The sequence below is a fragment of the Pelmatolapia mariae genome, linkage group LG4, assembly GCF_036321145.2.
Source record: "Pelmatolapia mariae isolate MD_Pm_ZW linkage group LG4, Pm_UMD_F_2, whole genome shotgun sequence".
Lineage (NCBI taxonomy): Eukaryota > Metazoa > Chordata > Actinopteri > Cichliformes > Cichlidae > Pelmatolapia > Pelmatolapia mariae.
The window spans coordinates 34,095,901-34,119,768 of NC_086230.1; the positions used below are offsets into that span (position 1 = coordinate 34,095,901).

Sequence of the window (23,868 nt, forward strand, 5' to 3'; positions counted from 1 at the left end):
GACACAGAACTGAGGGAGACGCAGACCTAAATACACAGAGGGTTAACGAGGGGAGTGGGAGCACACGGGGAACACAGGTGACACTGATAATCATAACGAGACAGGGGAGGAGTGAACACAACATGACGGATGCTGATGAGGGACTGTCAAAGCAAAACAGGAAGTGCACAGAGGTTCAGACAGGAGGAGAGAGAGCACGGGGAGAGCACAGACATAACGGGCTGGGGAAAACATGGAATAAAACACAAGGAGAGAGGAGGGCTCAGATACACAAAGGGGCACACAGGGGGTAAGAGCCACAAGGGGGAAAACACATAAGGAACAATGTAACAGGGCAGGAACCATGGCCTAAATAAAGAACAAAATACAAAAATACATGAAAACTAAGAATGCTGGGCCAACATGGCCCAGGATCATGACACCATTATTTTGAAATCAAGCATCTAGGAAGATTGTTCTGGACCAGGCACTCCTGAATTTTATTATAAAGGACTGCCAACCCCTTAGTATTGTGGAGAGTGACGGGTTCAGGGAGCTGGTTCAGGTCCTTGATCCATCATACGTTTTGCCAACCAGAAAGGTTTGTATAGACAATGTCTCATCAGGTAGCTGATGTTAAGTGCCGCATACTGATTTAATTTTGTTTCATTTTCAGACCATCAAGGAATTGATAGTAAAAAAACATGCGAGGAACTCGTGAAAATGGAAGTACAGCAAGCTGTGGCAGTGAGTATAACAGCTGACATGTGCACCTCTTTGAACATGGAGGCTTACTTGGCTCTTACCTGTTACTACATTAATGAGAATATGCAGTTGTGTGCATCTGTGTTGGGTGTGAAACACTTTCCACAAAGTCACACTGCAGACAATTTGGCCCAATTCAAAACAGGCATGATGGATGACTGGGCCATCACAAATAAGGTAAGGTGTCTTGTGACCGACGCAGCACCAAACATGACTGCAGCAACAAGAACTCTCCAAATTCGACATTCAGTTTGCATTGCACACAAACTAAGTGTATTAGTCAAGAAATCATGTGATCAAATCCCTGAACTTTCATCCATAAGAGACAAATCGTATCATTCTTCAGATCCAGCACTACAGCCAAAGAAAAGCTTGCTCAAGTGCAGCAGTAGGTGGGACGGCCCGTCTTGAAACTTATGAAGGAGGTACCAACACGTTGGAACGGCACATATCAGATGCTGTCACGGCTTCATGACGAGAAAGAACCAGTCTGGGAATCTGTTGCTTCTCTTCCAACAGATTTAACTCCACTTACGGCTGATGAGTGTGACATTGTAAGGGAAGCACTTCTTGTGCTGGCCCCTTTCCATCAGGCCACAGTGGAGTTGTCTGAGGAGAGTTTCAGGATCAAAGGTGATGATGATGAAAATGCCATACTGTGCACTTGAGCAGAACTCTTTACATCTACACACACAAGCAGCCACCCATCTCCATGACCAACTAAGGCGTCGTGTCACAGACACTGCTTCTAATCTGGAGTCATTAAGTGTGTTGACCCTATCAACACTTTTAGACCCCAGATTTAAAACACTCGGATTTCGTAGTTCCTCCAAGTGTAGTGAGGCAGTCAATCGCCTGAAAATGGAGTGTGCTGCAGTAATTGCCCGCACAACATCTGAGCCACAGCCACACCCTTCATCAGAGCAGTCACCTGTTCCAGGCAAGTTCAGTATTATCAGCTTATTCATAAATTTATTTTGATGCTAATGTGTGCTAATTTGGGGTAGATGACAAAAACTAAAACGGCCATGCATTTTTTATTATTTCAGAAAACCCGTGGCAGCGGCTCGATGGAGAAGTTGGCAGACAAACCAACAATGCCACAGCGGACTCCATCATTGAGGTCCAGCGCTACTTGGCGGAGAGAAACATTCCAAGATCAGAGGATCCTTTAACGTACTGAGGGAATAGGAAGGCATCTTATCCGAACCTTTCCCACCTGGATTTACAGTTTTTGTGTACCCCAGCTTCATCTGTGCCCTGTGAGCGTGTGTTTTCCAAAGCTGGGGAAATGATGTCAAAAACTGCAATAGACTGAATGCAAAAACATTGGATAAACTTATTTTTCTGAATAGAAATTTATAATAAACTCTGAGTCAATTACATTTAAATGGGTAATATTACATTCACAATACTTTCATTTTAATTTTCACTTAATGTCTTTCACAATATATTTTAAAGATGTCTACAATATTTGAAATGTAAAAGATATAAAATGATTCCAGGGAAAGTACAATACCTTACAGTGTACACACGTATGACTGGGTCATTGAATCAGTGTCTGTTGTGAGTCTCAAGTAAGTTGCCTGCAATGATATTTAAGGTCCAGCAGGTGTCAGTATGGAACAAAACAGCAACACTGTCGACAGTATCGATAGTTTGGGGAATGTGCTGAAACGCTTCACGAGCCCTCATCTACCCATCACTAGCAAATATGCTTGTTTTTATTAAATACTTTGACACGAGTCTACTTTAAACAGCTGTGCAGTTACAGAAATAAAGTACCGAAGTAGCATATCCTCAGTATTTTACACGTTAAACATGTCCACAGATTTGTGTTCTCCACCTCAGAGCTCAAATCTGCTGCAAACTGAAGTAAAAGCACCCACACAGGACAGGCTTATCAACTGCAGAAATTTTATTGAACCAAATGTGGAACTTGCAAAACAGACTCTCCATCACAGTAGCACAGTGCGACCTGGCCATGGCTTTGTGTTCGTTTTAAACCATTATTTCAGCATTACTACATCTGAACTTGTTTATAAATTATTGCATTGCAGGAAATTAATAGATTCAAGTGTCCATAAACCACAGGTTCAGTACCAAATTTGCTGTGGGACCGAACCAGAAAGCTGGTCGAGGACCAGAGCAGGAAACCCTCACTAATGAATCCCAAAAGGAATAAAACCAGCTTTGACTAAATTTCCCACCCTGGTGTAACTTTGCCATCTGATCACAGTGAACAGACTCCACCTTCCTTACAGGCCTCACTTCGGTCAAAGTGTGATACTTGGATTGGCAAAGAGAAAAAAAACGCACCCAACAAGAAGCCCAAATCTGCTGGATGGTGGTGAAGATGGTCACTTAAATGCTCTCCACTCAGATGGATGTAAACAATGGCAACTTATGAGGCAGGATGAGAGGAGGTAAAGATCTGGAGCTGGCCAACTACAGAAACCCCTTTCTGCTTTTAACAGACATCCTCAGCACCTCCTCCGACCTGCAAACACTGGGACCCTCCTGCGCACCCAGCCCCCACCCCGTTCCCCATGACACCACTCGACTCCAAAATATGGAGACTCATCGTTTTATTGAAACACCTTAAGAGTACAAAACAAAAACGTTACATGAGACTGTGCCTCCGTACTGTGGCACGAGACCTAAAAAGAAAAATTTTAAAAGGAAATAAACAAAAGGGACGAGGAGGTGGAAGTGTGGGGGAGGGTCATCACCACTCATCCCTGATGTTGTGTGGAGCTGCAGTGGTGTGTCTTTGTGAGAGCGAGCCTGCCCCCTGGTGTTGTAGGGGGGCGGTGGTGTTACAGAGTCCCATGTTTGTTTCAGAGGTAATTCACGTGTTAGCTAACAGGAGCTGGTGGGATTGCAAAGAGGGGAGGGGGGAGGAAGAGCAACAGCAGCACATAGGAGGGGGTAGAGATGGAGGAGGGTGGGGAGTTTAATGGCCTTTGAGGAGAGGGGGGTGGGTCGAGAGCAGCTCCTAGAAGCCGTGGACTTTGAGCTGCTCCTCCTTGGCCAAGTCGATCTACAGAGGACAAACAAAGGGATCCAATTACACTCGGCAACTTTGAGAACAAACATCAGGGGCAACATCTGGACGAACACCTACCTCAATGAGGAACTGGCAGATATTCTTGCGCTGGTCTCCCTGAAGCTGGATCACTTCACCATACTCTGGGTGCTCAATCACTGTCCCATTGCAGGCAAATTTCTGTGGAGATAAAAACATGTCAATCAGCAAAAACGCTGCAGCAGCAACAACCAGAACAAACTCAGAACAAAGCAGCGCTGTGGCTGTACCTTCTTGAAGGCCTTGACTAGCTTCTTCTTGTCATAGTCGGCGGAGATGCCCTGGACAGTGGTGAGGGTCTTCCTCCCGTTCCGCTGTTGGATTCTTATGTGGATGTAGTCCTCTGTCCCGGCTGGGAGGCGGTCATCACCCTTAGTTGCATCAGCAAAGGGGTCTGGAAAGAGCAGAACACAATGGAATTATGAACACAGATAAGGCTGGCAGCTCACCCGGCTTGTCTGACAATAATGTCTCACTGATTTACATACAGATTGGCTGTCCTGCTGCCAAATCCTGCCCGTGTTTACCACTCGGGGGTCATATTTCAAATGAAGAGCTGCGCAGATGCAGCAGGTCGGGCTAGCAATCTTTTAGCCATTGCCAAATAACAGCAGAGTCATGGCAGGGTGACTTTAGCGGCACCACCGAGCCCGCGGTATATCACACCCGAGGCATTTATCCGATATTTGAACGCCACCAGTAAATAAACTCAAGAAAAAAAAAGCGGCAAAGTTTTCTAAGAAAACAAATATGTAGCTCGAAGCGGCTTTTGGGCCTAATGGAGGCCGTTTTGACGTTAGCAAGGCCGCTAAACAGCGTTTTTCCACAAAGTTTCCACATCCGGGCAGACATTTCCCATTTATTTTCTCCAGTTTCACGCTTTATTTTGATCGAATTAGTTACGTAAAAAGCAGGTAAATGAAACTACGCCACAGGAAATAAGCCTCGGCCCCAAGCTGAAGCTGGACGTTAGCCCCGTTAGCTCTCGCCCTTCCCCCACCCTCCGCCACTGCTCTCTTCGATCAAAAACCACTCACCAAAAGTTTGGAGGTTCTGGATAGCGGACATACGATAAGATTTGCTTTCCTTTCGGATAATAACTTGGTCAGCTAGCGGTCCGTCGGCTGCTTTAGACTCTTTTGTTCGTGTCTTCTGGGGTTCTTGGGGACGACACACGGCTCGGCCTCGGCAGCTTTCACAAAATGGAGATCGCGTAAGGTTGGCACTGCTGGAAAACAACCCTTTATAGCTCCGCCCCGAAACCGTCGTCAGCACGTCTTAGACGTAAGAACGGCACGTCGCAGGCAGCCACGCCCAGACCTCTTTCTCAACTTTACCGGAAGGGTGACGTCATGTCGTTAGAATTCAGTCAAATTGGCAACTGGAAAATTACAAATAAACATATAATTATATTTAAAAATGTATATTCACAGACACACACACAAATATATATATAATTCAAAAGTGGACATTGGTTGTACACAGATGTTTTTCTTTGGCAGCAACTTAAACAATTGAGCTAAATTAACTCACTTAACTTTAAAACATGAGGCAGTTGTGTTGAATACACCCAAGATGCTTATATAAATCCAAGAGATGGCCAGTCTCTTTTTTTCAGTTTAGCTTAATAAATTAAATGATTTTTTTACGGTTTTGAGTTCTGAAAACTTTAATAGGTCTCTCATATATGTTGTGACTTGGTCAATTTCATTAAATCAGAAACGTTTTTCCTTTATTTTGTATCTTATTGTCATGGTTAATAAATAGAATTACATTTCTTAGATTATTTCAAGTTTTAGTGTCTTTATTATTCATTCATTAAAATTCTGATTATAATTTGTTCATTTAAAAATAAAAAAATAAATTAAGGATAACATAAGGTGCACTTAACTGATCTAAGAGTTGGGAAATCTACTCGACACAGGGGTGGGAAGTGAACTTAAACAAAACCTACATCAGCTCGGTCTCGTTTGGTTGGTTGTAACATTCGTATATGTTGTTGTCTTTTTCTGTATGACTGGATAAATCCGACTACTGTATCTCCCTCCTCAGAGTGTCCCAGCGCATTTCTATCTCCTACTGTGCTCTGGTCCTGTTTGATCCTGACTTTTATCAAATGCATGTTTTAAGTTCCTCCTGTGTTCTGTATGTTGCACTTGGGTCCTCAACAGTCATTTCACATGACATAGTCTTTTTAATGAGTGGAACATCCAGTGAAATAAAGGTAAATAATAAACTAAATAAACAATTAAACCATAATCATACATGTGTTTGTATTCCACAGACTCTCTGCTCACATTCTCTCTCTACATTCTTTTACTGACGATGAATTAGTCAGCAAGTGATTGTGCTGAATTGTTTCATTGAATCAGAATCAGAAGATTTTATTAATCCCCAAGGAAATTACGTAAAATGGTGGCATTTAAATTGTAAACTTTTTTGGACTACATGGCTTCACTTTGCAGGGTTGATAGGCCTCGTTACACCACAGGCTGCTTACTGTGCCATGGATGACCCGATCAAGTCATTCTTAATGCTTAGATTGTGTTTATTGAGAAGAAAGCAGCACTCTGAATGTTCTCTGTTGGAGGTTTATTGGATTGGATTCTCAGGTATTCAAGTTTGTGAATTTGTAAATGTAATACTTTGACCCTCCTTCCATACTTTTTCTCTTGTTTTACTTAAACTACACTGAAATTCAAATTTTATTTTTCACAAAGCCAAAAAGGAGAAGATATCTAAAAGTCAGTAACCCGCCTTCATGGGTGCCATCTTTAAATGCTTAAGAGCTCAGTCTTTTCTAGTCCTTGTTCATTAACTTTCAGGCATCTTTGCTGATCCCTCCGCTCTCTCACAGACTGTTTAATGTCTTCCTACAGATTTCCTAAAACAGTTTCAGCCTGTGTTTCCTGCTGAAGCTCAGTGGATGGATCAGCTTCAGATTCCTGTTGTGGAGGCTGTTTTTCTCCATCTTCATTCTTCCCTTTTTCTGTGTGATGTTTGTTGTGCCAAGAAACCCAGAAGCAGAACAGTTCACCCCTTCACGCTGAAGCACCTTGGTGAGAGAAGCCAAACAGCTGATTGGTTAAGTTTAGATCACTGTGGAGTCACATGTTAGCAAATTCAGGCACTTTTCCCAACATTATCCCATATAATACAAAAACAGCACAACACACACAATATATAACACGTACAAACAAAACAAGCAAGTTTAATCAATACAAACATTAAACTTCACCGTGGTGGCCGACATGTCATCTTTATCATAGTAAGGATGGAGGTAAATGTGCTTTTTCCATAATACGAGTCAGCAGCGTAACTTTTTTGAGCACTTTTAAATTCAACAGGAGTCAAATAATAATATATGAATTATAAATCTGTAATTTAGGCTTTATGCCCCAGTGATAGTAAAAATGCAATGTCTTTTATTTGCATACGAAGCTAAAATAACTGCCAGAGACATTACCAGAACTTTCCACTAGAAGGGCTGGTTTTGCCATTTTAATAAACACAAAGACCACATCAGGAGGCGTGACACCACAAACCAAAGCAGTTTGAAGGCTGCAGGTCAGGGGTGCACTGAGTGTGAGATCTCAGTTTATGTTGACGCCTTTGACGTTTCTGCATCCCAAACACGTCTAAGCATGAGAGGTAGTGATAATGAAGAGGCTGTGCACTCGTGATGTGACTCGCTCATTGCTGTGCACACAACCTCTCTGCAGAGGCCTCCGCCTGACCCGTCCCTGCAGACATTTGGGGTTTCTCAGCCAGCTTCCTTCCTTTATCGCTCGTATTTCCTACATTCCTGCTCTCACCTCCACACTGCTGCCTCTCCGTCTCTCTCACTGCCTTCTAACATGCCATCCCCCCGCTCCTCTTCCTTTGTAAATGGTACATTTACTGGTACTTACAGAGCACATTTCTACTCAGTTTGAGTCCTCAAACTACCACGTCTCAATCACACACAGTCCTACAGTGCTTCGATCTAATCTAACACTCACTCAGCTGACACATCAGAGCATCATGTCTCCTTTGCCTTAGCCAACAGTAGTTTCTACCAGCATCCTGCTGAACAATCGCACCGGAGGTGGTCATTTACCCGACCTGGACTGATCCCATTATAACAATTTACGATGATGTAAATGAATCCATCAATAATAGAGCCGTGTTAGTGCATTATTCATGTTGAAAAGAAAAACATTTTAGGCTTACTTATTCCTTTATTAGTAACCCATCTATTTAAGAGACTTAGTTACAGGCCGTATTTCATGTTCTAGCTGCTACAACTCTGGAATTTCCCAACTGTTGGGATACCAAACAGATGCTGGGACATAATACCACACTTACAATAGTTATTTAAAATGTCTTGCAGTTTTTATCCAAGTCTTCATCTTTGCTGTGCAGAAATTCACATCCATAACTTTGACTTGTTTGGATTCCTTTGGAAACTAAAATGACAGTGAGGATGACTCCTGCGTGAAATCTACACACCACACGTACAGCCGAATGACGAGAGGACAACTTTATACACAAAACATCAAATCTTTATTGAAAGTCACATTTGTGTACAAGAGAAAAACCGTGTCTTTGTACAGAAGCCGAGACTGAAGCAGTCGTTAGCGCCGCGGTCACAGGACCAATCAGGAGAACACGGACACGTTGGCGCAACACGCCACCTTAACAGCTAACCAGCAAAACTCAACTGCTACACAACTGCGCCTAGTGCACAAAGAAACACACGAGCAGGGTTAGCATTAAAAAAAAAAGAACAAAGGAGTCAGTGTGTGTCTGTCCTGAAAAGGTTGGAATAACCTGCCTAACAAACACTGAGCTGCACAAATGTAAAGATTGTGTTTTTTTAAATGGGCAAATTCAATTAAAAAGCTAAATAAACACACTGAAAATAAAAAGCTACAGTTCTACAGGTTAAAAGTGTTTCATATCACTTTATCAGACAAGAAAAGCAGGTGGAGGTGTGACAGAAAACAAATGGATGCTTAAAGTATAATTCTGGTTCGGTTCAGGCTGATTTCCGTCACTTTTTCAGAGATTTGGGGAATTAAGGAGCAGCGCTGGACGGCCTGAGCTTCCCTGCAGCTTCTGAAGAAGCTCCCGATCCGTTCTTTCCTTTCGAACATTTAAAATGACTTGTGTGTGACTCGTATTTTCATTAAAGCCGTCTAATCAATATAAATGTTGATTTTGTTGATAAGTAAGGTAAGGTTTATTTATTAAGCGCTTTTCGCAGACAGGCAGTCACAAAGCGCTGTACACAAAGGTTAAAATAAAGAAAACATTAAGTAATTTAAAAAAAAGTAGTTTGTGTGTCACTCAGGAGCTGCTGCAGCTTCCAGGAAACGCAGTAAATGACTTCACTGTTTTCTTTCTGCTGATTTAAATCACTGCATTTCTTTAAGGTGAACTCATCTGAGGTGTCACCTGCTGCGTATGACAGCAGGCCACACCCCCACGCAGACTAAGTCCACATACAGCTGTGAACACAGCCATCTCTGGAATTGCATCAGGAAGTGAAACTGCCGAACCAAACACGCTGCGCTCGTCGTGGAAATGGACGCCGTCTTTCCACACTACACCAGACTCAGTTCACAAAAACTGGAATTTTAACTCACAGGACACTTTAACCTGTTTAGTTTTGTGAGTCTTTGGTGTTTTAACAGTGAATTCAGATGCTAATTTAAAGAGCGATCACTGGACTGTGGTGGCTCTGACAGCAGCTCTGGGTTTGAATCTGGGCCTGCAGGGAGCTCAGTGTTTCTCTGCTCAGGTATAAACACTTTTACGTAGCCCCACCCCCAAGAAGATCTACACATAAATTATCCTTTAAGCATTATTTTGTGGGTCTGTATCACAAAGGGAGATTACAGCTAATTTCAAGCTTAAATTTGGTTTTCTGTTATCATAAAGGACAGTTTGGACACAAAGGACAGACTTTTGTGTCCAAATTCAACTAATAACATCAGATGTTTTATTGTAGAAGGTTTAGTAATATTAGAAACTGAGGCGATTCACCCATCAGGCCTTTAACACAGAGTTTTCTCAGCAATAATAGTACACAATTCATCAGTTCACACATGTGACTGTATTGCAGTTATGACACCAGATGTGGCTTTGTGATACAGGCCAGAGAGGAGATGATAATATGAAAGGAGTGGAACATTTTATCTTATGAGCTTTCATTTTTAAATCCAGGTCTGAACACACCATTTAAACTGTAATCGGGACATGAAAAGGAAACAAAATCACAATAAATCAGCAAAAAAAAGGAAATGAACCAAAGCACGGAAGACAAAATAACCTTTCACGGCTGGACTCTGGTGCTTGCGTGGAAGCCGGTCCGGGAGGTCACACGTCTTTAATCGAAACTGTGAATCAAACAAACGTCGGGAATAAAAGTTACAGAAAGTACCAGCTGACACAGAAAGAAGCATTTCATATGAGGCTGATCAGAAACTTGCAAATTTACATGTAAAATCGAGATCACTGGAGCAGAGATCGTGATCGCCTTCTGTTAATCGAACTCTCATTTTACCCTCTGGCTGTGATCACACAGAAATATTTGGCGACTTATTTTAGGATTAGTTACTTTATGCCCATCTGAGAACACAACACCACACATGTGGAGGAAGCCCTTACTCTTATTTTGAAAGTTCAGCAGCTGCTGGTGGACCAGCTCGCTGTCGTTGTTGCTCAGCTGCATGAGCTCTGAATATTCTGGACTGGTTTGGACCACAGCAGCTGGTTTTACTCCTTCTTGCAGGCAGCTGGACCCAGCTGACTCCGGTGCTTCCCATCTCATTTTACTTCCCTGCAGGACTTCCTGCTCAGGTCGTTATCTTGAGCTCTGCAAACTTCAACGGCACCGCCTCAGACCACAGCTGCTGTTACCTAATTCTTCTTCTGCTCAACCAAAACCTGCAGCAGCTGGAAAATCATCGAGCTCTCTGAGGCTGCAGAGGACGATGAGGACTACCAGCAACAGGCAAGGATGGACGGATTAATGAGCGTCCATGGGAGCCGATTATTGCTTTATTATGCATGGTCATGAAGTTCAGGTAACAAGTGTGGCGCAGTTCATTTTGCAAGCACAAGCATGCACCACCTGCACAGCTAAGTGTTTGAAGTATCTGCACAGGAGTAAAACATGAATACTACTGCAGAAGGCGCGGACGTGCGCACCGTCAAGTACAAACATCTGACTCTCCAGCGAGCCCCTGAATGTGTGGATGAGCACACGAACTTTCAAAATAAGAGCAAGAGTCACCAGAAACACCTGGAGAGGCCAGCTCATGTAAAGTCACCCTTCTCTTTCTAATGTGCACAAATTCAAATGAGGTGGAGCTAAGAGGAAGTGATGCAACCCTTCAAGCACCACAAACCGCCGCTCCTTTGTGCGCAGTCAGAACAGCAGACACACATACCTCAACACCACCAAACCAACACTGACTGCCTCCACCCTGTCGCTGCAGCTCGCCACACACCTTGTACCTGCTCATTCTGCCTCAGCTCAGCTCAAACTCCACTTTAGCAAACAGGATACCGCAGCTTGAGGAGGAGAGAATTCCACATTTTGTTTTTTAAATACACAACTTCTATTACTGAAAAGTTTAGAAACTTTTGCTAGACTGGGAAAAAAAATCCCCTGCTGATCATCTGAGGGAAAAATGTGTGTATCTAACAAAATGGCCGCTAACGTTTAAACTCACCTCTACGAGGTTTCATTTCCATTTTCTGCTGCTGACTTTGGCTGGCTTTTAGATCTCGACCTGGACACTCTCTTGGAGGAAGGGGTGCGGCTTCTGGACCTGGACCTGGATCTGGATCTGGACCGGGACCTAGACCTGGAAGGAGAGCGTGCCTTGGTCTTCTTGGTCCTGGGAGAGCGGGACTTGGACCTGGAGTAGGACCGGGACCTGGATCTGCTGTAGCGGGACCGGCTTCGAGAAGGCGTGCGGCTCCTGCTGCGGGATCTGCTCCGTCTCCTGCGTCTCGGGCTGGGGGAACAGCTGGATACATTCAGTGGGTTGAGTTACAGTCAAAGAAAAAACAGCTGGATCTGAACTGAGGAGAACATGAGCTGCAGGGCTGGAGGTAAAGTGAGCAGAGCTGACCGTCAGGAGCCATCTGGTTCTCCTGGTTAGCTCTGAGCCTCCAATCAGCTGGTCTGAAGAAAACTTCCGGCCTTTATTTTAATCAAATAACTCATAAATCTCTGGATAATTAAACGTAATCATTGATAAACGGTAGAGTCTTAATTACAGTGTTGTGGGGAAAGTAAATGATCCACATTCAGTCACGCTCGCTCTGCACACCAGAGATCCGGCCTCTCCTTACCTTCTGCTCCGCCGTCCGCTGTACCTCCGGCTCGGTCCTCCTCCTCGCCGTCCTCCGCCGTAATGGGAGTCGGGGGGTCTGCCGTACCGGGCCATCTGGACCCGCAGCTCCCGCCCGTCCAGCAGCGCGCCGTCCATGGCGTCCATGGCGTCCTCGGCGTCCCGTTTGTCGTGGAACCGAACAAACGCGAAGCCCCGGCTTTCCTTGGTGTAGCGGTCTCGCGGGATGTAGACGTCCCCTACCCGGCCGTACTTCTCAAACACCCGGCGGAGGGCTTCGGGAGAGGTCCGGTACGTTAGATTGTCCACTTTGAGGGAAGTCATGCCGTCGACGTCCGGCGGAGGCCTGCCGTAACTCATGCTGCCTGGCGCGAGAGGCCCGGGAAGCTCCCACAACAGTCCGGAAAGTAACACAGATTGCGCCTGCGCGGCTCAAAACGCTCCGCAGAGACAGAACGGAGCGATTTAAGCAGAACCTCGCGGATCTGGCTCAGTTTACTGCCGCCAAAAACACAGAGCACGCCACAAATGTCTCCGAACCGCGCCGAGCCAGCAGCGACTAGAGCTTCTTCTTCTACGCGGAAAACAAATGGAGTGAAATCCGCTCCCGAGCGCTCCCGTGCGGTGATTGCAGTCTTTACACTAAACACGCCAACGAGGACTCAAAACAAGATGTTTTATTGGGTCATTCTACAATGTTATGTTCTCTCTGATAACTTAACTACCCTTTTAGTGGAAAGTGACTTACTTTATTGACCATGTTGTGGAAGAGCACAGGCAGATCAATGCGCACATACACCACACTTGGTGTTCTTCTGTTTAGAACATTACCACTAAACATTGTATTGTTATTGCTAAATACATAGCATACAATACAAGACAGTTACTGTCCCACGCATGAAAATGACACGTGCACCAAACATACATTGTTTATGTAATGAATTATGTTGTTGAAAATTTGATTTCAAACTGTTGTCTAAAACACAAAATAATTCCTGAGAACCTCCAGAATGGCATTTTCTCTTATCCCAGCTTCCTGATAAGCAAAGTGCATAAAAAAATAACAAAATAAGTTAAAGGTCACCTTTAATTTTGTTGATATCTCTCTTATAACTGTTAAACTATTTATCAACATCTTTTAAAGAACAGTAATCACAGGCTGCAAGTATCCCACAACATAAATACAGCCCTGTTACTGAAGCCTGTAAAGAAGAAACAAAACAGTGAGACGACAAAGAGGAAGTGACACAAGTCCTGTGCTGACACCAGATGTAACCCAGAGACAGTCCTCTTTGATATATATATTAGTAAACAACATTTATGTGTATATTTGTTACTTTTGTAATAGTCTGAACTAATATAATAAATTGTGTATTTGAGCAAAAATTTAAAAAAAAGCTGAAATCAATGAATACAAAAGCCAGTGTGACTATTGAGAAGTTGGGCTAGGTGCATTTTGAAAGTGTCTGACTCTGATAACAGTGTCATTAAAAACTGTTTCATTAAAAAAAAAAGCTTAGCTTTGATGCCTGAGCTGGATATAACTTTTTTTAGAGTCATCTTGTGATGTTAACAGGAAGAAGGTCTGGTTTCTTCACTTATTTTCTTCTTTTGGCAATTTTCATATTCATAAATGTAAATTTCTAAACAGAAAACCTAATTTCCTCACCTTTATGATGGAATTCCACAACTTTAATTTAATAAGCCCTAAGGAAATTATGTTTTGACACTATCAGACTTCTAATTAAAGACACAGTTAGAACTTCACTATTCTCAACTAAATATTAGTTCATTCATTCATGCTTGATACAAAAGCTTCTTCAGTTTTTGATATTTTTCCTCTTGTTTTCTGCTCCCACTGACACATAAGTATGACTGTATTGTATTTATTTTAAGTTAATGAGTTTGTACTTTGTTCTTTCTTCGAATAAATATTTATATTAAAAAACAACAACAACAACAACAACAACAACAAAAACTCAAAAGCACGGTTAGCCCACAGCAGAAGCTTACCTGTGTGTAGAAAAAGCAGTAGGTGCTGATGATGCCACACCTTCAACCGCCACAACCTACTGCTGGCTTCATGCCCCAAATCAAGATGGCGGATGCCGTAAACTGGACAATGTGATGTCCACGTTGCAAACGTAACTATTTTTGGTGGTTATTCTACAGCTCCTCAGATGCCTAATCATTCTTCTGGACGAACTCGAGAGCTCCCCCTACAGAACAGGAAATCCAGAGGGTTTAAATATAATAGATGTAATATTAAAAAAAATTAAAACGAAAACGGAAAATAAGAGAAACGCCTAGATCGCGGGTTGTTGTGAGTTTCTTTCTGCGCATGTGCAAGTCTTTAGCCGTTTCCTTGTAGCAGAGCCTGTTAGCCTGTCAGCTGATTTCACTCATATGACTCTCGTTTTAGTTTCAGGTCAGTCCTGTTTATCGGTGCTGTGAAAGAGCTCCGGGAAGCAGCTTTCCACGGCGGAAACATGGTGTTAAAGTTGGTTTAGGATCCGAACGGTGATGATAAATGGCTGCGGGGGTTCCCACGAAGAGCTGACCGACTGAGTGAGGAGAAAAGCAGGCAGGTTAGCTCAGCAGCGTCGGCAGATTTGGTGAGCTGATCACGGCTGATTTTCCGGGCACAACTGCTCTGTAAGCGTGACACTTAAAAAACTAAAAATACCGATTTGTCTCTTGTCATCCGAAATAGTCATTTCCGCATTATGCATTTCTAGCAACGAGCAGCAAACCGAATCTCGTTTAGAAATGTCTAAATTAAACCCTCTTTCGTATAAAATCAGATAGCACACAGCTGTGTTCACCCCAGACTGTCTTCTTTCGGCGTACATCACATCAATCACACTACACTGCTTTGAAGGCAGTGTTGCTTTTTATTTTAATTCTTTATCAAACAAACGCAGAAAATGGGTGTGTGCGGTAAAACAGGCGGAATTTAAACGTGGCTTGGTTTTATTGCTGTTGACTGATTAAAACTTCTTAGAGACGTATTCTGACATGAACTTCCTTTGTTTCTATTCTCAGATGAGCTCTTCACACCAACAGTAGCTTATTATTTCATTTAATTTTTTATTTTTTTGGTTTTTACTTCCTCGGGGAGTTCAGATAACCTCCAGAATGAGTCCAGAAGGGAAGAAGCTTTTAAACATCATCATCCTCGGCTTCGGCTTTATGTTCATGTTCACAGCCTTTCAGACATGTGGCAATATAGAGGTAGGTTTGTCACTGACTGCACTTCAGTCAAAATTATGCAGACTTTACATCTTATAAGTCATTTTTTCTTTATCTTAACAGCAAACAGTGATCAAGAGCTTCAACAGCACCGAGTTCCACGGGAGCGGATACACAAGGTAAACAAGTGTCGACTGGTGGCACTTTCTCAAATCGAATCAGTCGCAGCCAGAAAGCACTGAGGGGTTAATTCAATCTAAGGTTAATCTTATTGAACCGTCAGGGTTTTCAGAAATCTTCCAGAAAGCAGAAAGTGAGGAGACCATAATCACTGTCGATTATTTAAAGCTTCCAGCTGATTTTAAGCAGTGAAAAGACGTCACATTGAAGTTTAAAACGGAGACATTTCATTGTTTTTGTTGTTGTTGTTGTTGTTTTTAAATCTATGCTCATGTCAATTCGGTGCCAGCAGCAGAAAAAAACAGAAAAGTGCTCAGATGTCTGCAGTTTCCCTGCAGAAGGCTCAAAAAACAACTAATGAAGGAAGCTGTTAACTACTAACCATGTGATTACAACCACATTTCCCATGATGCCGTATGAGTGGATCAAGCAGATCATCTGGAGTTTGTCAGTGCTCTGTGAGCAAAGAGTTCAAGAGCGTTTAACTGAAGTAGAGAGCTTCGTTAGTTCATAACGTTAACAGAGGCACAGACTTGAAAACAGCTGATTGGTGGAAATCACTGCATGGCCGTCAGCAGGAACCTAAACCGCTCGTTTTTCTTCAGTGTTGGTGGTTGTAAAGTTTGGTTTTGTGCACTTCGCGTGGCTTCAAATTAAAAAATCCGTCAATTAAAGTGAGGTACCTGACTGTGCTCTACCTCTCGCAGCATGGCCATCATCTACGGTGTTTTCTCTGCTTCCAACCTCATCGCCCCGTCGGTGGTGGCTGTCATCGGGCCCCAGCTCTCCATGTTCTTCAGCGGGCTTTTGTACAGGTACCTGCACACTCTCATCCACTCTTTTCCACCCCTTCAATAGAAAACAAGCCTCCTAATTCATGCACTGTCGTCTTCCACAGCCTGTACATCGCCATGTTCATCTACCCGTACACCTGGAGCTTCTACACGGCGTCCGTGCTGGTTGGAATAGCAGCAGCAGGTAAAGCAGCATCATCCCTCTAGCCCTGATATTTGGAAAAGAAGCTTGGTCTGTGCACATATCTGACATTTTGATTTCTGCACTCTAGTGCTGTGGACAGCTCAGGGGAACGTCCTCACCATCAACTCCACAGACAGCACCATCGGAAGAAACAGCGGTATATTTTGGGCGCTGCTGCAGTTCAGGTAAACCTTCAGGAGTACATAGTCAGGATATAAGCTTCAACGACCCCCATGTTGTCCCCAGTGCGGTCTAAAAGCCAAACCGCTGCCATACTTTCCCATAAACCTCAGAACGTTTCAGATTCTGCTCAATGACCACGTCAACAGGCAGGCCATAGACTGTATATAAAAGATGGCTGTAGGTTTGGGGTCTGAGAAGCCAATACAGTAGTTTTCCTGATGGCCAGCCGGGGGCGACTGTTGTGCCTGTAATAAGAAATCTGATTGGATATAAGCCTTACTGTCAATATGAACAGGTCAGAGGTCAGTCAGCTGTATGGGAACCACGGTAACAATGGCGAGCTTTATGGCAGAGCATGTTCGGTGCAGCGTGCTGGTAAATATGATACTGTGGTGCTTGTGAACGGCTCTCACCGCGAGTGGCTCACGTGAACAGGAACGGTGGATTCTGAAACTCATGACGCTCTGTGGGAAGTTCAGTCACATGATGATTTCTGTGCACCCCTTTTTAAATCCTCCCTCTCTCTGCAGCTTGTTCTTTGGAAACCTCTACATCTACTGCGCTTGGCACGGACACGTCCACATCACAGGTCTGAATCCAGCCATTTTCTCTGAGCTCTCTGCCTCACACGGCGCTTTTTGTAGCATTAACTTCCTGTGTGGCCGTCTCATGAAAAGCGTCTGACTCATGCTGTTCCTCTCAGACAAGGACCGGCGGACGGTGTTCATCTCTCTGACGGTGATAAGCCTGGTCGGCTGCTTCCTCTTCTTCCTCCTCAGGAAGCCTGATTCTGAATGCTCTTCCTCTGCTGAGGCGACTGAGCCGCTGCTGCAGGAGGAATCCTGCGACAACGCCGCAACCAGGTGAGCACTCAGGTGACATTATGGTTTGTGTCTGTGTACGCAGAGGCGTGTGCAGCCTCATGGGTCAGATGCTGATTGGATGGAACAGGACGAGGAGCAACAACAGAGCAAAAAAAAAAAAACCCTCAAAGATCACGAGAGACTGCACACGCCGCTGCAGCAGGACTCTCTCGTTGTTTCAGCCTTCGGCTCTGTTAGAGCGCCGCGCCTCTTCACTCCCCCCTGCTGACAGAAAACAGCTACAACATGCAGACTGTGGTCTGCAGGCGTAGGGCCATCACTCAAGAATGAAACAGACGTTATTTGGGTGACTGTGAGTTCAGGAAAAGATGGAGATGTCTCTGCATGTTGCTTTTTGTTATTAAAGGCCTGGAAATCATGCATTTCAACAAAATTCCGTTTTATTTTATATAATTCTGGGGCTTTTTAAAACTTTATTATGACAGAACGGTGGACAGGTGGCAGGGAAGATGCGCAGTAACACATTTTCTTTTTCGTTTCTTTTTTTCTTTTTCACTATGACCTACTTCGACTTCCTGGTTCCAGGATTTTTTTTATAATGCCTGCTCAGCCACTGATTGGTCAGGGAGGGACGTGACTAGATGAGTCATCAGTGGCTCCATCAAAGCTCCATTTTTTTTTTTGTTTGTTTGTTTGTTTGTTTGTTTGTTTTGTTTTTGAAAAAAAAAATCCAGCAGTAAAGGAAGTGGGTGCACGCGCCGCCTTCGTGGGCTCTCGTGTTTCATCTTGGGAAAAAGCTGCAGAGCGAGCAGCAGGTGGACCTCGATGTCCTCCATTGCTGCTCGTGTCTCATTGAAATGAGGGCACAGGACTTTCTGCCCGTTTTGCCTTAATGACCCAGTTGTAATGGAAAATGAGTCAAATGCAATAGAGTTGAGTCGAGTAGATGCTAGTGGGAAATGACCCCAGTGTGGATTCAGACCCCGCCTCTGCATCAGCCTCACCTGCTCCACCCGGCGAGCGTTCACGTGTTTACAGCTGCTACAGAAACACGCAAGATCAAATATTTCCAGATGTTACACGCACTGAAAAATAAATGGAAGCTTTGAGCGTTTTCACTGCTGTCATTGTGGTTTAAAACACAAACCGCCTGTGATGTGGAGTGGGCGGGTCCGACTGTGAAACTGCAAGCTCATTGGCTCATCACTGTCCAATCACACAGATTGGCTGCATGTTCAAACACGGCCTGGGATGACTTCACTTAGACACAAAGCTTTGATCTTAAACAGTGAAATGATTCATAATTTAAAGAAAATTAGAAAAATGAGAGCATGGAAACTTTTTCTCAGTCATTAATAATTATTCAGGTGATCGGTGTGCTGTATGAGAGTTACAAGTACATTCAAAATTAAAATTGAGATGCGTTTTAAATAAGAGCTCTCCGTGTATTATGGGAAGTAGATTGGGAATGTTCAGGAAAACTCTTTTTTTTTTTTTTTTTTTTTTTTTTTCCCTTAAAAGCCGGATGGGTGCCGTGGTTCTCTGGTCCACGGGAGGAAGGATAATTATTTCAGAGGGACTGCGGAAATGAGACAGGCGACCTTTAACTGTAAACGCCATCCTTTGTGGTCTTTTGTGCATTTCTTGGGATACCGTCTCCGGGATACCAAGGCGGCTCAGGAAGGAGCGCCCAAATATAAATATGAACCTTAGAAGGTCGAGGGGCAGAAACTTTCACGGTGACTGTTTAAATGAGTATAATGAACCTCCCACTCTCTCTCCTCTCCGCAGCTCGGGATGCTCTCACCTCTGCTCTCAGGCGCTCGACGCTTTTGGTGAGTTTCTGAAAAAATACCCTTGGTTTCTCGCCTGTAGCTGAAAGGTCCCGAGCCGCGTGTTAACCTCTGCCGTCCTGTCTGCAGTCAAAGCGTGTAAGCTGTTCATCACCAAAGAAATGCTGCTGCTGGGCGTCTCCATCGGATACACAGGTGGGTGGAGACGAGCTGGGCGAGGAGAGGATGGTCTCCTCCTTTAAGTCACAATCAGATATTTGTTATGAAAATGATTGAATGCAAAAAAGCTGCTCAGTGCACATTTAAACACGACTGATACTGAAGCCCCTCGAACTGACCCGATGCCTGCGGCTCCGTCAGGTTTGGAGCTGACCTTCTACAGCGGCGTGTACGGCACGTGCATCGGTGCCATGATGAGCTTCGGCCAGGATGCGAAGAGTTTGATCGGGATCTCTGGGATCTGCATCGGCGTGGGCGAGATATTAGGTGAGTCATCTTCATTCGTCTGAAGGGAAAACGCCGCAGGGCGAGAACAAGGAGATGAGCTGAGGAGTGTCGCGTCTCTCCGTCAGGTGGTAGCGTGTTCGGGATACTGAACAAACGCATCGGCTTCGGAAGGAACCCCATAGTTCTGCTCGGGTTCGTCACCCACATCATCGCCTTCTACCTGATTTTCCTCAACATTGCCAGCGACGCTCCGCTGGCTCCGGAAGAAGGAACAGATCTGGAGGCCTTCATCAGCCCCAGGTAAAGAAAAATCACGTGAAGCGCTGAGGCGTGAGTCATAACGACAAAATTGACTTTTAAAAAAATAATTCGTTATCAAACTAATAAAAAAGGAGAGATGTTGATGAAAAAATATAAAAAGTTTTTAATATATATGATTATTAATAAATGTGTGTACATTTAAAAATAAAATCGAAATGACTGAAATAATGCAAATAAATGGTTTTGTTACCTTTTCACAATAAAAGCCTTGTTCTCTTTCCCCTGAGCCTCCGTTACGAGCCCTCTGACTGTGTTCAGACTTCGGTTTTCTAAACTTATTTAAACGATGCTGTCGGGTTAACGTTACCGTTTGTGTGCCTCAGTGTGGGCGTGGCCTTGTTCTGCAGCTTCCTGCTCGGTCTGGGTGACAGCTGCTTCAACACGCAGCTCCTCAGCATCATCGGCTTCATGTTCCACGACAACAGCGCCCCCGCCTTTGCCGTCTTCAAGTTCATCCAGGTGACACAAACACTGAACAGGAGAGTGTATTGTTTTACAGCTGAGTTTTATTTTGAATTAACCTGTGTTTGTCATTTCCTGTGCAGTCCATCATGGCCGCTCTGGCCTTCTACTACAGTAACTACCTGCTGTTGCACTGGCAGCTGCTCATCCTGGTCCTGGTGGGATTTCTGGGCACGATAACCTTCTTTAAGGTGGATCACATGGCCAACTCCAGCAGGCGGCAGTCGGACTACGAGAGTATCTGAACTGGGCCGGATGACGAGGGCACAGCTGGAGGTGTTTCGCTCTCCATGGCTGGAAAGGAAAAAAAAACCTCGCCCAGGGACGACCAGCCCACAGACTGATGCTAGCTGTGGTACATTTAGATTCTGAACATGGGACCAAACGCTCCTCCTGATCTCAGCATTTACCTAATTAAATCAAACGGCATGTGTGACGGTGGTGTGCACGCCTCATATACCTCGTTTAGTTTCATAACCAGACCGCCCTCCTTCTTCTTGTGCACCCGGTCTGTAAATAAACTCTATTCAAGGCAAAGAGAGTAATAATCCCACTGCTCGTGCCGGCGTCACACTGTTAGTCCTTCAGTGGACCAACTTCCATCTTGACAATAAATTCTGTGAAAAGCCCTTGGTCATCTGTTAGAAACATACGGGAGAGCTCCACGGAAACCACACCCACCTGAGGGGAAAAATGGCGTCCAGATCACTGAGCCAATCACTGAGCAGTTTTAAAAGGTTAAACATATTTGTAGGTTTTTTTTTTCTGGATTTGTTAACAAGAAGAAAAAGGATAAAGTTAGACTTCTATATGCTATCTGTACAAATCCAGCTCTGGTTACAGCCAAATACTGAAGGGTTGTCACTCATGGGTTCCATACGTGTCTCATAAATATTTTTCTTCCTTCTAATGTTGGAGTGAAGCGGTCACAGACTGCGATTCACGCCACATGAGGCAGTTTTACTGTTCTCAGCTGTTCGGCTTTAAAATGAAGCCGTTTTTATTTAAAGGGAAACAAAAAGAAGTCACTTCTTTTTAACTTCTGGTGTCACGTTCCCCTCTCGTCTTCTGTTCTTTTACACGACTGGTTTCGCTGTAATGAGATCCGTGTCGTCAAAGTGCATCTCTGCGGTCCAGGAAGCAGCTCTTAATCAGGCGTGGCTGACGGCGCTCAGCTCAGACTGCAGAGCGGACGATGTTCTGTTCGTGCCTCTAAGGACAGGAAAAAGTTGTTTGTTTGTTTTTTCTTTCTCATCTTTGCTGCTTTTCTCACCTCATTGTGTTTAACAGGAAAAAGAAAAGAAAGTCAGGGTTTTTTGCTTTTGTTTTTTTCTGCGTTAATGATGACAGACAGAGTTGAAGCTACACAGACTTTGACCTGAAGGGGCGCCTCAGTGATTGGGTATCTATAATATTTGGTGGCTCACATGGGTATGTGTCTACAGGAAAAAAATGCTTGTTCCTACAAATCCCATAATGCAACATCCACTGAACTGTTTTTTTCCCCTTCCTCTTAAAGGCACCCTGTGCAGTTTTTGCCCACTAGGGGGTGCTATTTCACTTATTTTGAATCACTTTTGGTAAATGTGAGGATGGAGGTGCCACCAAAAACATGAGAAACAGTCATGGGGAGATATTCAGGGCTTTTCTGCATATAGGGGTGAAAAATCTGTCCTTCCACTAAAAGAAAATCACCAAAACTGATTGTTTTTAACAGCTTTTACTCTAAAAATACTTTTAAAAAAATGAAATGGCCAATAATTAAAGGACATGCACTTATTTATGTGATCTAAGGAAATGCAGACTTTTTATACTGACTGTGCGTAGACTGGTCATGCCTACATGTGCAGCTCACCTCCTTAAACCACATTTTAACTCAACCAAATGAACTTCAAAATTTCCCCAATTAATGTTAATGATCGGGATTAAAAATATGATTAAACTTAATTAAAAACACACAAATATAACAAACTCTGCCCTCGTTCATCTTTCTGCTCGTCATCTGACTCCCCTCTGCCCGTCTTGAACTGAACTTAATCGTTCCTTCGGTTCAGGTTTACTTAAATGATAAATTCTTGTTTAAAAATAGTTAAAGTGCCACAAAATGAGCCGAAGCAGTTGTGACATTCTGTTAGATGGTGCAGTGAGTTGTTATAGCCTTTATTTAACCAGTTAAATCATCATGATATATTCTCACTTATGATGGTGGACTGTAGCTCAACACGTGAAAACACTGCCACCTGGTGGCTGCAGCGTGCACAGGGTAATCACAGAAGGTATCTTTGAGGTGGAGCCTCACTGGGCTGCTGGCACGGCTGAAACTGTCTCGTTGTGTGATCAGTGCAGATTCACAGTTTCACTCTCCGGTTTAAACTGATGTGACGCCAAACAGACACAGCATGACATTTGAGCCTTAATGCTTTTTGTAATGTTGCCATGGTGACAAGGAGCAACATCAGACATGCTGTAGTTTCTTTTTTTTTTCTGTTCCAAGTGTCAAACAACGAATGGCCGTACACTATTGTAGTTAATTTATTGCTGGGAGTCGGGTTTGCTCAACTTTAGTTCATGTTGCCACTGCAGTGAACGCAATCAAAGGATAAATAAGGGAAATGTACCAAGGTGATGATTTTATACTTGAATGTAATTAAAAACGACACCCAAACTTCTGCCTGCATGTTTTTCTTGTCAATAAAATACTGTTTTCTGCATTCATTGTGTTTTTACATGGAGAGCTCCACAGCTTTAAGGATGGAAACACGAGATGATCTGAACAGAGCTGTCAGTCACTTCAAACACACCTGGATCCTCACTGACTTTTAGATTATTTGTGTGTGACGCTAAACCAAAGAGAAGTTCCTCTAATGTCCACAGGAGGCTCCAGCAGTGAGTCAGTCCCCACAGACTCCTGTGTTAAATCTCTGCAGCAGCAATAATCATGCTTACTGCCTGATACACAAACTGTTCTGGGCTCTGAGACTTCACCTCAGCTAACTCACTCATCTGGACCTCTGGACTGCTTAATATGAACAAACATTAAACTGTTTAAGTTCCTGTCTTAAGTAGTAATAAAGTTTATTGGTATGACATGTCAAAACCAGCATCGCAAAGTGCTTACATAGAAACTACAAATCGGATAATACAGGCTGTGCAATGTCAGCATGAGAGCTGATGTGTTTCCAAGGGTGATGGAAACTGAAACTCAAGAGAAAAATCTAAAAGAATAAGATATCTGTGAGCTATATCAGCTCTGTGATATGAATGATTTTCACAGTGATTTCAGAGCAGACGGTGATGATGTGAGT

General features: G+C 43.7%; 3 protein-coding genes across 11 annotated transcripts; 1 reads left to right on the top strand and 2 right to left on the bottom strand.

The window, feature by feature from the left end:
* Positions 1–3,315: 3,315 nt before the first annotated feature.
* On the bottom strand, positions 3,316–5,055 carry LOC134626575 (eukaryotic translation initiation factor 1b). The gene is made up of 4 exons (XM_063472515.1): positions 4,870–5,055; positions 4,063–4,226; positions 3,872–3,973; positions 3,316–3,787 (listed from the first exon to the last, which is right to left on the bottom strand). Exons 1-4 carry the CDS (start codon positions 4,898–4,900, stop codon positions 3,743–3,745), a joined length of 342 nt encoding a protein of 113 aa, XP_063328585.1. The 5' UTR covers positions 4,901–5,055; the 3' UTR covers positions 3,316–3,742.
* Positions 5,056–8,354: 3,299 nt separating this feature from the next.
* On the bottom strand, positions 8,355–13,010 carry srsf2b (serine and arginine rich splicing factor 2b). 3 transcript variants are annotated; one of them, XR_010093828.1, is made up of 4 exons: positions 12,185–13,010; positions 11,557–11,856; positions 10,149–10,215; positions 8,355–8,551 (listed from the first exon to the last, which is right to left on the bottom strand). XR_010093828.1 is itself a non-coding variant. In XM_063472514.1 (3 exons), exons 1-2 carry the CDS (start codon positions 12,541–12,543, stop codon positions 11,559–11,561), a joined length of 645 nt encoding a protein of 214 aa, XP_063328584.1. In that variant the 5' UTR covers positions 12,544–13,009; the 3' UTR covers positions 8,355–10,215; positions 11,557–11,558. The 3 variants fall into 3 exon arrangements, 2 of the variants coding, with proteins under 2 accessions (XP_063328584.1, XP_063328583.1); XM_063472514.1 differs by having other exon boundaries at positions 8,355–10,215; positions 11,557–11,844; positions 12,185–13,009; XM_063472513.1 differs by having other exon boundaries at positions 8,355–10,215; positions 12,185–13,009.
* A 1,157-nt stretch (positions 13,011–14,167) lies between these two features.
* On the top strand, positions 14,168–23,255 carry mfsd11 (major facilitator superfamily domain containing 11). 7 transcript variants are annotated; one of them, XM_063472508.1, is made up of 15 exons: positions 14,168–14,506; positions 14,606–14,798; positions 15,229–15,417; positions 15,499–15,554; positions 16,263–16,370; positions 16,454–16,533; positions 16,622–16,718; positions 17,247–17,305; positions 17,420–17,579; positions 19,332–19,375; positions 19,463–19,528; positions 19,694–19,819; positions 19,906–20,080; positions 20,425–20,560; positions 20,647–23,255. In XM_063472508.1, the coding sequence occupies exons 3-15, from the start codon at positions 15,322–15,324 to the stop codon at positions 20,806–20,808; spliced, it is 1,365 nt and encodes a 454-aa protein (XP_063328578.1). In that variant the 5' UTR covers positions 14,168–14,506; positions 14,606–14,798; positions 15,229–15,321; the 3' UTR covers positions 20,809–23,255. The 7 variants fall into 7 exon arrangements, with proteins under 7 accessions (XP_063328578.1, XP_063328577.1, XP_063328579.1 ...); XM_063472507.1 differs by lacking the exon at positions 14,168–14,506 and having other exon boundaries at positions 14,530–14,838; XM_063472509.1 differs by lacking the exon at positions 14,168–14,506 and having other exon boundaries at positions 14,530–14,838; positions 15,310–15,417.
* Positions 23,256–23,868: the final 613 nt, after the last annotated feature.